The 18,917-nt window shown below is 39.6% G+C and overlaps 1 protein-coding gene across 2 annotated transcripts in view; it reads right to left on the bottom strand.

Annotated features, from left to right (window-relative positions):
- Positions 1 to 18,917, bottom strand: part of ZSWIM5 (zinc finger SWIM-type containing 5) — a 259,729-nt gene that overhangs the window by 60,327 nt on the left and 180,485 nt on the right. For both annotated transcript variants that reach the window (XM_081225797.1, XM_081225798.1), the window contains one exon: positions 8,477 to 8,833. In XM_081225797.1, the coding sequence (XP_081081923.1) occupies positions 8,477 to 8,833 (357 nt within the window). The remainder of the gene's footprint in view (positions 1 to 8,476; positions 8,834 to 18,917) is intronic.

The following is an 18,917-nucleotide window of genomic DNA, read 5'->3' as shown; positions in this document are numbered from 1 at the left end:
ACTCCAATAAAGATGTTAAAGATATATATTTGTTTAAAAAAAAAAAGATCGCTTTGGGTATTCGGAAGACCTGTTGCATTTTTTTTTACGTTGGAATTGTGCACTTCTCATATATTCCCAACTAAATTGAAGTTTTTAAAGACTAGTGTACAGATTCATTTTTATACCTCACAGTGCCTGGATCATTACAGCACTCAGTTAATATTTATAGAATGAAGAAACGTTTGTTCTATTGACCACCTTGATTTAAGCTCCAGGTGGGCAAATAATATATCCTATACTTCTTCTGTAAACTGAAAGTGGCAAAGAAAAACAAATACACTCCTTATCCTTAAATATTTGTTAATAACAGCCATGTATTGAATGCTTCCTCCACGCCAGAGTCTAAGCACTTTTTATACACATCCCCAGTAGAATGTATGCTCCTTGAGGGCATAAATTGTTTTATTTCCCGGTATATTTGCAACATGTGAACAGTGCCTGTCACACAGAAGATGCTCAATGAATATCTGTTGAGTATATTCCAATGAACTCTCCTAACAACTCTATGAGGTGGTATTATTATCCTAATTTTAAAGCAAAAACAACTAAAGCTTATACACATAAGTAATATAACAGATGGAAAGTATATGAGTTAGAATCTATATGTTGGTCTCTCTTCAAAGTCTTGTTCTTCACTACAAAGCTATACTTTGGCCTCTAGTCTCATATTGCTGTGATCTACCACCTGGTTTCAGGCCCTGAATGTAAGCTGGATGGTGTGTCTGAAAATAGCCAAATCCTTTCTTGGTTTATTCTACCACACAGAATATAGGGTAAGTCAGAATAATGCATTTTCCGCACAGTGAGAATAACAAGGGTTCTCACCAGTACAGTGATTCTCAAATGTTAATCACTTGGGGTTTATTGTTAAAAACGCAGATTACAGAGTCTCACTTCTGATTCTAGTTTTCACGAGCTCTAAGAGATGGAACTGAGATAAAATAAGATAAACTAGGTATAAACCAAGGACTGGGCCTCTGAGTACCTTGCTGATGAGGAAAGAATAGCAATGATGCTCCGAAAGCAAGGGGTAGAGATGGTTTGAATACCAATTCTTACCCTTGGGTGGTTCAATTAGAAAAAGAAAAATCAGGAGCAGGACTCAGTCTCCCAGGGGAGCTGGCCTTAGTCAACAGATTGGAGGTGTGGAGTGACACCCCCTCTAAGGATTTGAAGGGGTATGGAGCAAACTGGTGAATCTTTGGGGCCCAGCTGGTGGTAGTAGCAGCAGCTGTGGAAGAAATCAGGCACAGTTTATTAATACCTAGTGTGCACACGATGGAAAACTTCTGGGATAGCGCAATTACTGCTGGAATACCAGGAGGGGATTTTGAAAACGAGAGCTCAAAATTATAATAACAGCAAGCAGTGATTAGGCCCCTACTATGTGCCAGGCACGGCATTAGGTACCTTACATTAGGCTAGGATAAGGCAAAGCCTAGAGAGTTATTAACAGTAAAATTTCACCGAAAACTTCAGAAGGGTTTATCTGATAGCAAAGAAAGGAAGGTAAACTGTGTAAATGTTTTCTGGTCTATAAGGAACCCAGGAGACAAGAAACTAAGCTGCCAAAATGGGTGCTTGCAGAAAAAAAAAGGGAGTAAGTCAGTATTTGAGACATCCAGGTAACAGTCTATATGGAGTTGGTGTGGCTGTTGAAGAAATCAAAGTCATGGGAGTTCCCTGGCGGTCCAGTGGTAAAGACTCGGGCTCTCACTGCTGAGGGCCTCTGTTGGATCCCTGGTCTGGGAACTAAGATCCTGCAGGCCTTGAGGCATGGCCGGTAAAAACCCAAAAGGCCCGAGAAGGATTTTCTAAGACATTTCCGTTTATTCAGTATTTATTGAGAGCCTCCTATGTGCCAGGGGCCTATGCCAAACACCGGATAGACAGTGTTAAATAAGCAGATATAGTCCCTGTCCTTGTGGAGCTGATAGACTAGTTGGGGAAAGGGATGTCAAGCAAATAATCACCCAGGTACATATCTGTGTGTAAAGAAAGGTCAAATAAGTTTTCCCCGAGAAAGTGACATTTAAGTGAATAATTGAGGAATGAATAAGAGTTAGCCTGGTAGAGAGTGGAGGAAATACTGTGTGTATTTTTTGCTCAAAAAAGCATGAAGCCAGAAATCATTGTGGTAATTAAGTACATCTATAACAAGGGGGAGAGGATAGGAAGAGTATTCCAAGGAGAGGGAGTATCATGTGAAAATGAAGGCAAAAGCCAGATCATGCATGGTTTTGTAGGCCGTATGAAATTTGGATTTTACCCTAAGTGCAACAGGAGGCCATTGAAGGATTTTAAACAGGAAGTGATATGACAAAACCTGTAGTTATAGAAAAGTTACTTTGGATGGCTGTGTGGAGAATGGAATAGAAGGGAGCAACAGTGGATATGGAAAGATCAGTTAGAAGGCTGTAGTAGCAATTTAGGTGGGAGATTATAGTGGTTTTATTTAGGGTGATGACAGTATCAACAGAGAGAAGTGGAAAATGATGAAAGATACTTGAGAGGTAAAACTAACAGGTCTTGCACTGGAATGCACGTGGATTATGAGAAAAAAAGTGTTCTATCATGATCCAGTGGCTAGATGGTGGTGCTATTTATTGTGCAAATTTGAGGAAGAAGATAAATTCATGTTTGGATATATTGATTTGGGGATGTCTTTGATATAGAATAGTCAGTTGGATATAGGAGAAGTAAATCTGTGAGTCATAATACATAGATGACATTAAGGTAAAGGAGGTAGCTGAGATTGCCTGCAGAGATCATATAGAATAAGAGGAGAAAATTTAAGATTAATTTTTAAGAAATAGCAACATTAAAGGTCAGATAGCAGAGAAGGGTACAGCATTTAGGAATGAACGAATAAGAGCAAAGATAATTTTAACTAGATAAACCAGGCCTGGAGTTCACAACCAGCTTCTCCAGCTCTCTCACTAACTCCCAGGCAAAATCTTAAAAAAAAAAATGATCCTTTGGTTAAAAACAAAAGATAAAAATATCCCTATATGTGTTCACTGGTTAGAACATTTTAGTCTTTTTATAAAAAGAGATGAGTATGAAACTAATTACCCTCAGTAGTGGTAAAGTGGACTTGGTCAGTATAAATGATACTTTGACATTTTCGTATGAAAATTTCCACAGGATTATAAGACAAACGGTAACAAGTGAAGATAAAATAAAAGGATGTTTTTATAAATAATTATTAAACAAACTATCATGTGGGTTGAGGCTCCAAGTTAGCATTAAGACTGTAACGTTGAGACCTGTCCTGAGGGAACTGTTAATTCTGTGGAATCAATTTTTCTTTCATTCTTAAACATCCTTTTTTAAATTATAAAAACAATACATGCTTATCATAGAAAATATACTAAAGAATAAAGAAAATAAAAATCCACTCATAGTGCCTCCAGCCATAAGTTCCCTTGTTAATATCATGGTGTATTTTCTTCCCATCTTTTTGTTCTGTACATACACATATGTGTATACAAATATGCATGCATACACACACACAGCTTTTTAAATTAAATTTAAAATTTTTAATTGAAATATGAATTATGAAAAGTGCACAAATCTTAATTGTAAAGCTTGATGAATTATCACATAGTGATTATAATAACCATCACTGAAATCAAGAAAATAGAATACTACCAGCAGCCTAGAAGCCCCTTTGCAAACACCATCTCCCTTCCTCTTCTCCCATATTAACCACTAACCTGACTTCTAACACTAGGGACTTGTTTTTGAACTTTACATAAATGGAATCATATAACATTTATTCTTTTGTGTCTGGCTTATTTCACTCAACATCATGTTCGTAAGATTCACTCATATTATTATGTTTAGCAAAACAACTTATTTTCATTGATATATAGTATTCCGTTACATGAATATATTAATTTATTAAGCCATTCTACTACTGATGGACATTTGGATTGTTTCTATTGCAGGCTCTCACAAATTATGCTATTCATTTCCATTGGGTAGACATCTAGGAGAAGAATTTCTGGGTCGTAGGGTACACATAGATTCAACTTGAGTTAGATGATACCCAACAGTTTCCCAAAGTGACTAACAATTTACACTCCTACCTGCAATATATTATTTCCAGTTGCTCAATATCCTCACCAATACTTAATACTGATAGTTTAAAAAATTTAGCCATTCTGGTGGCTATGTAGTGGAATCTCACTGTGGTTTTAATTTGCATTTCCCTAATTACTAATTAGTTAAAGTGCCTTTTAATATGTTTATTAGCCACTTGGATATCCTTTTTGCCAAGTGCCTTTTTGTGTCTCTGTCCATTTTACTATTTGTAGCGGTTCTTAAGGTATTTAGGATACAAGCCCTTTGTCAGCTGTATGTATTGTAAATATCTTCTCCCACTATTTGTGTGCCTTTTTAGTCTCTTAATGGTGCCTTTTGATAAACGGAAGTTTAAAAATTTTAATGTAGTTCAATTTATCAATCTTCTCCTACTTAAATTTTTTTTACCTCAAGAACATGACAATATTTTTTCATATTATCTCCTATATGCTTTATTGTTTTACTTTTCACATTTATGTCTGCAATTCATTGGCAATTAATTTTTCTGTATCGCATGAGGTAGGAATCAAGTTTTTTTTTTCCCAGAATGAATTTCCAATTGATCCAGCCTTATTTATTCAAAAGATTCTTCTTTTCCCATTGCTGGGCATTTAGTGGAATCCTTTCACTTTGGAAACTCACACGTTTTTGTTCTAGAAAACATTCTTTAATGATTTTATTGATGAATTCCTTACCTCTGTTTTCTATTTCTGGAATCCCTATTTTTCAAACATCGGAATTCCAGGGCTCATTCTCTTAATTTTTAACAGCCTTTTTTCATCCTATTTTTCATCTCTTCATCTTCTTTTTTAAAAAAATCTCTTTGTCTTTCTGCTCTACTCTATAGGAACTTTCCTTACCTTTATTTTCCATCACTTAGTTTTATAACTTTTTTGCCATTATATTTGTAATATTCATTAGTTCTTTCTGTTCTGTGAATTTCTTTTTATAGTATCCAGTTTTTATTTCATGGTTACAATATCTTCTTCTATTCCTATGATGATATTAATAATAATTCTTCAAGGTTTTCTTCTCTCTGCATAGTCTCTATTTCTCCCAAATTGCTGTTCTATGTTTGTTAGTTTTGGTCTGTATCTTCCACAATATTCAACATTGTTGACCATTTACTTCTTAAAACTCAATTTTATACTTAAAACTCAATTTTATAGTTACTTGCTAGCTTCTCCTCATTTCTCATTCTACTTTGCTAATTCCTACACTGGCCCCTGTTTCATCACCTGTATATGCATGAATACAACAAATAATAAGGATTTGTTGTATTCATTCAACAAATCCTTATTATTTTCCAGGTACCATGCTTGGTGATGGAGACTCAGAAATTTGTAAGACATGGTTCCTGACCTAACTCCTCAAGTTATCATAATTTTCTCTTGGTATCCAAACTCTGTATGGATAAACAGCAACTGAAGCCCTGGCCTGGATGCTATATGCCAGAGAATCTCGGGGTATGGAGTTACCAGAGAAAATCACAAACAGAGCATGGAGCAGTGCTAGATGAAGAGGTGGAAAGATAGTCCAAATTGAATCACCAATCCAAAGGGGACAAGGCAAAGTCTAGCTAAAACCACTTATGGGGACTAATAAAAGTTTTCAGGGACATGAGGAGCAGAGCAATACCTGGATCCATTCCTGGGATTAAAAGCAGGTAGCTAGGGCTTCCCTGGTGGCACAGTGGTTAAGAATCCGCCTGCCAATGCAGGGAACATGAGTTCGAGCCCTGGTCTGGGAAGATCCCACATGCCATGGAGCGACTAAGCCCGTGCGCCACAACTACTGAGACTGCACTCTAGAGCCCATGAGCCACAACTACTGAGCCCGTGTGCCACACCTACTGAAGCCCACGCGCCTAGAGCCCTGCTCTACAACAAGAGAAGCCACCGCAATGAGAAGCCCACTCACCACAACAAAGAGTAGCCCCTGCTCACCACAACTAGAGAAAGCCCACATGCAGCAACGAAGACCCAACGCAGCCAAAATTAAATAAATTAAAAAAAAAAAGCAGGTAGCTAGCAGTTTTAGAAATTTTATTCCTGTTTTTTAAAGTCTGTTTTGGTGAAGAGTAGGGCTTGAGAGAGAGGAGACGGAAGATGTTCTAGGTGTTTATAGATTTAGCAGGGAACAGAAACAGGACTTCAAAGATCATCTCTATGCTAAAAACTCCAAAATTCTGACTTTTGTCCTCAGTTCCAGACCAGTACCCAATTTTGTTTCAGAAATCTTCACCTAAGTGTTCTACAAGCACCTCAAACTTAAACTGAATTAGTCTTCCTCCTAAATTTATCCCTCCCCTTACGTTCCCTAAGTGAATGCCAACGGTAAACTGAATTCCTCTTCCTCCTAAATTTATTCCTCCCCTTACGTTCCCTAAGTGAATGGCAACATTATTGTCAAATCCAGCCATCGTAGCTGGACATTCTGGAACTGAGTTTTTTCTCATCTTCCTCTTCTTCACTCCCCACCCATCCTACACACATGGATGTTGAATCCAGTCCATGTTGCCTCTAAGATATCTCCACTCCTCGCCCTCACCATTTTCAGTATCATTGCCTATATCAGCACTGGTTATTAGAAATATATTAAGAAAGACCTTGTGGAATACTAGGGAACCTGGGGTACAAAGCTAATATTAGTCTCGAATAAACACAGGTACAGAAGTAGTAGTTCCTGGGGAAGGTTGAGAATAACATCTCAAGTTCACTGTGGCAACTTAGACTAATTTCAGACATATAATAAGATGCTGAGACGGGAGGTATAATGAGGAATAAAGATTGCTTCAGCACAGTGGTAAAGGGGAAAGAGGGTTGCTTTGGTGACAGTGGTGATGAACAAGGCAGGTGCAATACAGGTACTCAACCAAGATGGTTAGTTAAAGAAAAATGCAAGAGAGCTTGGATATAGGCAAAAATTCTGAGAAAGAGCTAGTGGGAATGATGCATGAAAGTAGGCCATAACCCAGCTGTGGTGTTACAGACCTGGAGCTGAACTCAGGTCCCTAAGAACTCTAGACTTAAGGAGGCCAGAGAAATAGAACAGTCTCTCTATGTGCGATAAGAAGATATATATAGATATATAGATATATATATCTTTATATCTTTATATATATATATATATATATATATATATATATATATATATATATATATATATATATAAAGTTACTCTTTAACAGTGTCTCTCAAATAGAGCTCAGTTACCATGTAAACACTACAACTTTGAGGATAAAACAACAGAAGATTATTTCGGCTAGTTAGCAAGAGTTCCTGGAAGCCTGTCTGACTGTCCTTATTTCTGAGGAGTGGTGAGGCTATGTGTAGGACTTGATTAGCTCTATTGGGCAACTGGGAAAAGCAGGCCCTTTGGCACATACTATAGTATTATACAGGACATTCATCTGGCCTCACTGCCTTGTTCACACTAATACCAAAGTTTCTTCTAAAAATAGAGAGGTAGTATAGAGAAGCATTAAAAACCTGAGTTCTGAAATCAGGTGAAACTAGGTTATAAATAATTTCCTTATTTGTAAAATGGAAATGGTTATAATACCTACCTCACAGGGTAGTTTTGAAAACTAAGTGAATTAACATATATAAACATGTATAAAGTCTCTTGCATGATGCCTGGCACATAGTAGGACCTAACCAACAAAATGAAAAATTGGCTCATATAGCTCCTCTTCTCAAAATTCTTCAACGGTTTCCTGTGATTAAATAACTACAACCTGGCTTCATAATAAAGGCAAGCATTTATTTCAGACTTAGCTGTCTTTTCTACTAGATTATAAGCTATTTGAAGGCGGGAACCATGTCTGTTTTATGCTCTCAACAATCAGTGCTACCACTTGCACAGTGTAGGTACTCAACATATACTTGTTGAATGAGTAAGTGAACATAATATCTTTCTCCATCCATAAACCCTCCCATTATATAGCTCATAAACACAATGCTAGCAGATGCTCTTTGGAATAACCCTGATGCTATGCAGGTTCCTGAAATGTTAAGGAATTCTCATATCCATTTCAGTTCACTGAATGGCACTAATTATTTTATGCTTTCTCTCACTCCTGAATATCCCAGGCTCCTGGGGCAGGGATTGTATGGACAAATGAAGTCCATAAACTAGATCAATATGTAACTCTAACATTCTCTGTCCTTTTTTGCCAAACCTTTATGAGGTGGACAATTGGATTGCTTTAAGAAACAGAGTTAATAGTTTGGAAAGAATGAACTGATTAAGGTTGAGTGATTACAATGGCAAATGTATCCCAATCTCTAATCATGCAATAAAGCAACAAAATATATTTTTAGCAACAAAAATGTACAATTACCGTTTACTTGGTTGATTTCGGAGTTGGAGGATAGAATCTCATCTGCCAGCTTCTGTGCAGTAGGAAGAACTTCAGTGTGGTGTGCCGTGATTAAATACTGAATAAACTTTTGTAGCTGGTCCCTATTCATCTGGAAAAGGGTTTCTGAGATAGGAAGACGCAGTTTGACTTGGTCTGGTTTACGGATCCTGTAGAGTGAGAGCGCTACCACATGGGCACAGTAGAATATGTCTTTGTTCCCACAGCCACAAGCCACTGAAGTGATTTTGCATCGATCAAAACTGATGGCAACTTTATAAGTCACTGCTGGTTCAGAAGTAGTGGCCGGCTCAGTTACTGTGCCACTGAGATGGAAGCCTAAGGAAACAAAAAAGACATGTTTAGAGATTCTGTAGTAAGAAACCTGAAGGTTTTCATTTTGCATTTAAATTCATAAATTCAGAAACTATGTGCTGAGTATCTCCTATGTACACAGTAGGCTCTGTCAAAGGTCAATGAAACCCAGGTATTGCTTCTTTTTTTAAAAATATCTATCCCGGAGGAAGATGGCGGAAGAGTAAGACGCGGAGATCACCTTCCTCCCCACAGATACATCAGAAATTCATCTACACGTGGAACAACTCCTACAGAACACCTACTGAACGCTGACAGAAGACCTCAGACCCCCCAAAAGGCAAGAAACTCCCCACATACCTGGGTAGGGCAAAAGAAAAAAAGAATAAACAGAGACAATAGGATAGGGACGGGACCTGCACCAGTGGGAGGGAGCCGTGAAGGAGGAAAGGTTTCCACACACTACAAGCCCCTTCGCGGGCGGAGACTGCAGGTGGCGGAGGGGGAAAGCTTCGGAGTAGCGGAGGAGAGCACAGCAACAGGGGTGTGGAGGGCAAAGCGGAGAGATTCCCGCACAGAGGATCGGTGCCCTCAGGCACACACCAGCCCGAGAGGCTTGTCTGCTTGGCCGCCGGGGCGGGCGGGGCTGGGAGCTGAGGCTCGGGTATCGGCTTTCAGTCGCAGCGCAGGGAGATGACTGGGGCTGGCGGCAGGAAGAGAGCCTGAAGGGGTTAGTGCACCACGGCTAGCCCGGAGGGAGTCCGGGGAAAGGGTCTGGAGCTGCCGAAGAGGCAAGAGACTTTTTTCCCTTTTGTTTCCTGGTGCGCGAGGAGAGGGCATTAAGAGGGCTGCTTGGGGAAGCGCCGGAGACAGGCGCGAGCCGCGGCTAAAGGCGCTGACCTCGGAGACGGGCGTGGGACGCTGGGGCTGCTGCTGCCGCCGCCGCCGCCGCCGCGGGGCCTGTGTGCGAGCGCGGGTCACTGTCCGCCCCGCCTTCCGGGGGGCCTGTGCACCCCGCCACTGCCGGGGTCCCGGGGCCCGGGGAAGGCTTTCCCGGGAAAGTGCACGGAGCGCCTCGGGCTGCTGCAATGTCACGCTGGCCTCTGCCGCCGCAGGCCCGCCCCACACTGCGCGCCCCTCCCTCCCCTCTGCCTGAGTGAGCCAGAGCCCCCGAATCAGCGGCTCCTTTAAACCTGTCCTGTCTGAGCGAAGAACGGACGCCCTCCGGCGACCTACGCGCAGAGGCGGGGCCAGGTCCAAGGCTGAGACTCGGGAGCTGTGAGAGCAGAGACAGGGAAATCTCTCTGTGCACCCTCGGAGGCAGCGGATTAAAGCTCCACGGTACATTTGATGTGCCCTGCGTCTGAGGAGTGCATAAATGGACAGCGAATCATCCCAAATTGAGGAAGTGGACTTTGAGGACAAGATTTAAGACTTTCCCCCCTTTTCCTCTTTTTACAACGAATTATCCCAAATTGAGGAGGTGGACTTGGAGAGCAAGATTTTTGATTTTTCCCCCTGCTCTCTTTTTGTGAATGTGTATGTGTAATCTTCTGTGTAAGATTCTCTCTGTATAGCTTTGCTTCCACCATATGTCCCAGGGTTCTATCTGTCCGTTTTTTTTTTCAATAATTACTTTTTAATTTTAATAACGCTACTATATTTCATACTTTATTCTATTTTACTTTACCTGCTCTTTCTTTTTTTTCCTACCTTCCCTTCCTCCCTCCCTCCCTCCGCTCCTCCTTTCCTTCTTTCTTTTTCTTTCCTCCCTCCCTCCCTACCACCCTTCTTCTTTCCACTTTCTTTTTCTTTCCTTCCTCCCTCCCTCCCTCCTGTCTTTCTTTCTTTCCTTCCTTCCTCCCTCCCTCCCCCCCTTCTTCCATTCACTCTTCCTTTTGCTTTCATTCCTCCCTCCCTCCCTCCTTTCTTTCTTTCTTTCCATCCTTCCTCCCTCCCTCCCTCCTTTCTTTCTTTCTTTCTTCCTTCCTTCCTTTCTTCCCTTCTTCCTTTCTTTCCCACTCTCTTTCTTTCTTCTACTAATTCTTTCTTTCTACTTTTTCTCCCTGTTATTCTGAGCCGGGTGGATGAAAGGCTCTTGGTGCTGCAGCCAGGAGTCAGTGCTTGTGCCTCTGAAGTGGGAGAGCCAACTTCAGGACACGGGTCCACAAGAGACCTCCCAGCTCCACATAATATCAAGCAGCAAAAATCTCTCAGAGATCTCCATCTCAACACCAGCACCCAGCTTCAGTCAACGACCAGCAAGCTACAGTGCTGGTCACCCTATGCCAAGCAACTAGCAAGGCAGGAACACAACCCCACCCATTAGCAGAGAGGCTGCCTAAAAACATAATAAGGCCACAGGCACCCCAAAACACACCACCAGACGTGGACCTGTCAACCAGAAAGACAAGATCGAGCCTCAACCACCAGAACACAGGCATTAGTCCCCCCAACCAGGAAGCCTACACAACCTACTGAAACAACCTTAGCCACTGGGGACAGACACCAAAAACAACGGGAACTACGAACCTGCAGCCTGCAAAAAGGAGACCCCAAACACAGTAACATAAGCAAAATGAGAAGACAGAAAAACACACAGCAGGTGAAGGAGCAAGATAAAAACCCACCAGACCTAACAAATGAAGAGGTAATAGGCAGTCTACCTGAAAAAGAATTCAGAATAATGATAGTAAAGATGATCCAAGATTCTATTTCCCAGATCCAAAATCTTGGAAATAGAATAGACAAAATGCAAGAAACAGTTAACAAGGACCTAGAAGAACTAAAGATAAATCAAGCATCGATTAAAAACACAATAAATGAAGTGAAAAATACTCTAGATGGGATCAATAGCAGAATAACTGAGGCAGAAGAACGGATAAGTGAGGTGGAAGATAAAATAGTGGAAATAACTGCTGCAGAGCAAAATAAAGAAAAAAGAATGAAAAGAACAGAGGACAGTCTCAGAGACCTCTGGGACAACATTAAACGCACCAACATTCGAATTATAGGGGTTCCAGAAGAAGAAGAGAAAAAGAAAGGGACTGAGAAAATATTTGAAGAGATTATAGTTGAAAACTTCCCTAATATGGGAAAGGAAATAGTTAATCAAGTCCAGGAGGCACAGAGAGTCCCATACAGAATAAATCCAAGGAGAAATACACCAAGACACATATTAATCAAACTGTCAAAAATTAAACACAAAGAAATCATATTAAAAGCAGCAAGGCAAAAACAACAAATAACACACAAGGGAATCCCCATCAGGTTAACAGCTGATCTCTCAGCAGAAACTCTACAAGCCAGAAGGGAGTGGCAGGACATAATTAAAGTGATGAAGGAGAGAAACCTGCAACCAAGATTACTCTACCCAGCAAGGATCTCATTCAGATTTGATGGAGAAATTAAAACGTTTACAGACAAGCAAAAGCTGAGAGAGTTCAGCACCACCAAACCAGCTTTACAACAAATGCTAAAGGAACTTCTCTAGGCAAGAAACACAACAGAAGGAATATACCTACAATAACGAACCCAAAGCAATTAAGGAAATGGGAATAGGAACATACATATTAATAATTACTTTAAATGTAAATGGACTAAATGCTCCCACCAAAAGACAGAGTGGCTGAATGGATACAAAAACAAGACCCATATATATGCTGTCTACAAGAGACCCACTTCAGACCTAGAGACACATACAGATTGAAAGTAAGGGGATGGAAAAAGATATTCCATGCAAATGGAAATCAAAAGAAAGCTGGAGTAGCAATTCTTATATCAGACAAAATAGACTTTAAAATAAAGACTATTAGAAGAGACAAAGAAGGACACTACATAACGATAAAGGGATCGATCCAAGAAGAAGATATAACAATTGTAAATATTTATGCACCCAACATAGGAGCACCTCAATACATAAGGCAAATACTAACAGCCATAAAAGGGGAAATCGACAGTAACACAATCATAGTAGGGGACTTTAACACCCCACTTTCACCAATGGACAGATCATCCAAAATGAAAATAAATAAGGAAACACAAGCTTTAAATGATACATTAAACAAGATGGACTTAGTTGATATTTATAGGACATTCCATCCAAAAACAACAGAATACACATTCTTCTCAAGTGCACATGGAACATTCTCCAGGATAGATCATACCTTGGGTCACAAATCAAGCCTTGGTAAATTTAAGAAAATTGAAATTGTATCAAGTATCTTTTCCGACCACAATGCTATGAGACTAGACATCAATTACAGGAAAAGATCTGTAAAAAATACAAACACATGGAGGCTAAACAATACACTACTCAATAACGAAGTGATCACTGAAGAAATCAAAGAGGAAATTTAAAAATACCTAGAAACAAATGACAATGGAGACACGACGACCCAAAACCTATGGGACGCAGCAAAAGCAGTTCTAAGGGGGAAGTTTATAGCAATACAATCCCACCTTAAGAAACAGGAAACATCTCGAGTAAACAACCTGACCCTGCACCTAAAGCAATTAGAGAAAGAAGAACAAAAAAACCCCAAAGTTAGCAGAAGGAAAGAAATCATAAAGATCAGATCAGAAATAAATGAAAAAGAAATGAAGGAAACGATAGCAAAGATCAATAAAACTAAAAGCTGGTTCTTTGAGAAGATAAACAAAATTGATAAAACATTAGCCAGACTCATCAAGAAAAAAAGGGAGAAGACTCAAATCAATAGAATTAGAAATGAAAAAGGAGAAGTAACAACTGACACTGCAGAAATACAAAAGATCATGAGAGATTACTACAAGCAACTCTATGCCAATAAAATGGACAACCTGGAAGAAATGGACAAATTCTTAGAAATGCACAACCTGCCAAGACTGAATCAGGAAGAAATAGAAAATATGAATAGACCAATCACAAGCACTGAAATTGAAACTGTGATTAAAAATCTTCCAACAAACAAAAGCCCAGGACCAGATGGCTTCACAGGCGAATTCTATCAAACATTTAGAGAAGAGCTAACACCCATCCTTCTCAAACTCTTCCAAACAATATCATAGGAAGGAACACTCCCAAACTCATTCTACGAGGCCACCATCACCTTGATACCAAAACCAGACAAGGATGTCACAAAGAAAGAAAACTACAGGCCAATATCACTGATGAACATAGATGCAAAAATCCTCAACAAAATACTAGCAAACAGAATCCAACAGCACATTAAAAGGATCATACACCATGATCAAGTGGGGTTTATTCCAGGAATGCAAGGATTCTTCAATATACGCAAATCAATCAATGTGATACACCATATTAACAAGTTGAAGGAGAAAAACCATATGATCATCTCAATAGATGCAGAGAAAGCTTTCGACAAAATTCAACACCCATTTATGATAAAAACCCTGCAGAAAGTAGGCATAGAGGGAACTTTCCTCAACATAATAAAGGCCATATATGACAAACCCACAGCCAACATTGTCCTCAATGGTGAAAAACTGAAACCATTTCCACTAAGATCAGGAACAAGACAAGGCTGCCCACTCTCACCACTCTTATTCAACCTAGTTTTGGAAGTTTTAGCCACAGCAATCAGAGAAGAAAAGGAAATAAAAGGAATCCAAAATGGAAAAGAAGAAGTAAAGCTGTCACTGTTTGCAGATGACATGATACTATACATAGAGAGTCCTAAAGATGCTACCAGAAAACTACTAGAGCTTATCAATGAATTTGGTAAAGTAGCAGGATACAAAATTAATGCACAGAAATCTCTGGCATTCCTGTACACTAATGATGAAAAATCTGAAAATGAAATCAAGAAAACACTCCCATTTACCATTGCAACAAAAAGAATAAAATATCTAGGAATAAACCTACCTAAGGAGACAAAAGACCTGTATGCAGAAAATTATAAGACACTGATGAAAGAAATTAAAGATGATACAAATAGATGGAGAGATATACCATGCTCCTGGATTGGAAGAATCAATATTGTGAAAATGACTCTACTACCCAAAGCAATCTACAGATTCAATGCTATCCCTATCAAACTACCACTGGCATTTTTCACAGAACTAGAACAAAAAATTTCACAATTTGTTTGGAGAAACAAAAGACCCCGAATAGCCAAAGCAAGCTTGAGAACGAAAAACGGAGCTGGAGGAATCAGGCTCCCTGACTTCAGACTATACTACAAAGCTACAGTAATCAAGACAGTGTGGTACTGGCATAAAAACAGAAAGATAGATCAATGGAACAGGATAGAAAGCCCAGAGATAAACCCACGCACATATGGTCAACTTATCTTTGATAAAGGAGGCAGGAATGTACAGTGGAGAAAGGACAGCCTCTTCAATAAGTGGTGCTGGGAAAACTGGACAGGGACATGTAAAAGTATGAGATTAGATCATTCCCTAACACCATACACAAAAATAAGCTCAAAATGGATTAAAGACCTAAATGTAAGGCCAGAAACTATCAAACTCTTAGAGGAAAACATAGGCAGAGCACTCTATGACATAAATCACAGCAAGATCCTTTTTGACCCAGCTCTTAGAGAAATGGAAATAAAAACAAAGATAAACAAATGGGACCTAATGAAACTTCAAAGCTTTTGCACAGCAAAGGAAACCATAAACAAGACCAAAAGACAACCCTCAGAATGGGAGAAAATATTTGCAAATGAAGCAACTGACAAAGGATTAATCTCCAAAATTTATAAACAGCTCATGCAGCTCAATAGCAAAAAAACAAACAACCCAATCCAAAAATGGGCAGAAGACTTAAATAGGCATTTCTCCAAAGAAGATATACAGACTGCCAACAAACACATGAAAGAATGCTCAACATCATTAATCATTAGAGAAATGCAAATCAAAACTACAATGAGATATCATCTCACACCAGTCAGAATGGCCATCATCAAGAAATCTAGAAACAATAAATGCTGGAGAGGGTGTGGAGAAAAGGGAACCCTCTTGCACTGCTGGTGGGAATGTGAATTGGTACAGCCACTATGGAGAACAGTATGGAGGTTCCTTAAAAAACTAAAAATAGAACTACCATATGACCCAGCAATCCCACTACTAGGCATATACCCTGAGAAAACCATAATTCAAAAAGAGACATGTACCAAAATGTTCATTGCAGCTCTGTTCACAATAGCCCAGAGATGGAAACAACCTAAGTGTCCATCATCGGATGAATGGATAAAGAAGATGTGGCACATATATACAATGGAATATTACTCAGCCATAAAAAGAAACAAAACTGAGCTATTTGTAATGAGGTGGATAGACCTAGAGTGTGTCACACAGAGTGAAGTAAGTCAGAAAGAGAAAGACAAATACCGTATGCTAACACATATATATGGAATTTAAAAAAAAATGTCATGAAGAACCTAGGGGTAAAACGGGAATAAAGACACAGACCTACTTGAGAATGGACTTGAGGATATGGGGAGGGGGAAGGGTAAGCTGTGACAAAGCGAAAGAGAGGCATGGACATACATATATACAGTACCAAACGTAAGGTAGATAGATAGTGGGAAGCAGCCGCAGAGCACAGGGAGATCAGCTCGGTGCTTTGTGACCGCCTGGAGGGGTGGGATGGGGAGGGTGGGAGGGAGGGAGATGGATGAGGGAAGGGATGTGGGAACAGATGTATATGTATGACTGATTCACTTTGTTATAAAGCAGAAACTAATAAAATATATATATATATATATATATATATATATATATATATATATATAAAATAAATAAATAAATAAATAAAATTAAAAAAAAGTGCTTTGTCAAACTGTAAATGTCCTACAGATTTATTATTCATGCTTTTATGCAGTTTTTGTTAATGGGTCTTCATGTCAAGGGAATGAGACAACTTCCCCAGTGGCCAAGTTTCACAGTGTTTGAAAATCAGGTGCTAAGAAAGTACATTTTTTATTTCCCTCAGGCCCTCAGGAGTATTTAGTATATTCTTGAGAAATGACTGATGAAAAGAGACCACATGGAAGGACTACTTTGTTTTTTTATTTTTATTTTAAATAAATAAATAAATAAATAAATAAATAAATAAATAAATAAATAAATAAATAAATTTTTGGCTGTGTTGGGTCTTCTGTTGCTGCGCACGGGCTTTCTCTAGTTGCGGTGAGCTGGGGGCTATTCTTCGTTGTGGTGCGTGGGCTTCTCATTGCAGTGGCTTCTCTTGTTGTGGAGCACAGGCTCTAGGCACACGGGCTTCAGTAGTTGTGGCACGTGGGCTCAGTAGTTGTGGCTCGCGGGCTCTAGAGTGCAGGTTCAGTAGTTGTGGCGCATGGACTTAGTTGCTCCGTGGCATGTGGGATCTTCCCAGACCAGGGCTAGGATCCATGTCCCCTGCATTGGCAGGCGGATTCCTAACCACTGCACCACCAGGGAAGTCCCTAGAAGGACTACTTTAAAATTTCAAATAAGGTAATGATGCCAATGTGGGAAAACCTTAGGTTCCAAGCCTCTGAATCTAAAAGTTGAGTATAAACATTTCTACTTGTTTGGGGGCACTTGGCCTGTAGCACAGTCTCTGAACCCAATTCTCTCATTCCCTTCCTGCATGAAAATGAATAAGAATATTGGTTAGAGTTGGGACAGAAACTATGGGTATCTTATTAAGATGTAAGCCGCATGAGGGCAGGGCTTTCTCTGTATACTGCTCATTACTGTGAAAAAGCAAAATCACTATGGCTGCACTATGAAAACAGATTGGAGCTTCACTGGTGGCACAGTGGTTGAGAATCTGCCTGCCAATGCAGGGGACACGGGTTCGAGCCCTGGTCTGGGAAGATCCCACATGCCGCGGAGCAACTGGGCCCGTGAGCCACAACTACTGAGCCTGCGCGTCTGGAGCCTGTCCTCCACAACAAGAGAGGCCGCGACAGTGAGAGGCCCGCGCACCGCGATGAAGAGTGGTCCCCACTCGCCGCAACTAGAGAAAGCCTTCGCACAGAAACAAGACCCAACACAGCCAAAAATAAATAAATAAATAAATAAATTTATGGAAAAACAACAAACAAAAAACAGATTGGACCTCGGCCTCCATATTTTTAGGATGAGAGGCTGGCCTAGAAGACCTCCAAGGTTCTATCTAGCACAGATATATTATGATTTCATAGTAACTATCACTAAATCTTATTATCTTTTCTAGAACCAGAGTACTTTGGGGATTTAAAGAGTATATAATAATAGCTAACCTTTATGAGTGCCTCCTATGTGTTCGGCTCTGTTCTAAGTACTTTACATGCATTAACTCATTACATTTTCACAATTTTTATGAATTTGATAGGTATAATGGTAAGCTTTATGTGTCAATTTGACTAGGCTACAGAACCCAGTTATTCAATCAAATACTAATTAATCTGGGTGTTGCTGTGGAGGTGTTTTGTAGATGTGATTAACATCTACAATCAGCTGACTTTAACTAAAGGAAATTATCCTTAATAATGTGGGTGGGTCTTGTTCAATCAGCTGAAAGGCCTTATAGGCAAAACTGAGGTTTCTCTGTGAAAGAAGAAATTTTGCCTTAAGACTGTAGCATCAGATCCTGACCAAGAATTTCCAGCCTGATGGCCTGGAAACGTATACTATATATGTATATACAGTTATCTCCTACTGATTCTGTTTCTCTGGAAAACCCTGACTGGTTACTATTATTATTCCCATTTTATGTATGAGGAAACAAGCACAGAGAGGTTAAGTAACTTGCTCAAGGTCATTCTGCTACTAAGTGGCAAAGCCAAGATTCACAGCCAGGCAGTCTGGCTCAAAAGCCCATACTCTTAACTATTACATTATACTGCCTCTGTATAATACTGTGTTGTATGGCAATCAATACCACATTTATATAAACTGTAAAACAACTATAAAACTAGAAACATTATTAGAAAATAACTTCTATGTTTACTGAAATTCTACAATTTCAGTTTTTATAGCATTGGTAATGGTTTGAACTTCTAGGTTAATCTGGAATTAGAGACAAAATGTTGAATATCAATTTAGATTCCATCTGTCTCCACAGCAGGTCAATGTTAAAACAACTGAGAAACCTTCTGCAAATTATTTTTCAAAAGCTAGTTAGACATGG

This window comes from Mesoplodon bidens, assembly GCF_964165515.1.
Source record: "Mesoplodon bidens genome assembly, chromosome: 2".
NCBI lineage: Eukaryota > Metazoa > Chordata > Mammalia > Artiodactyla > Ziphiidae > Mesoplodon > Mesoplodon bidens.
Note: the sequence above shows the minus strand (reverse complement) of the source record. Positions and strands in the feature narration are given on the sequence as shown.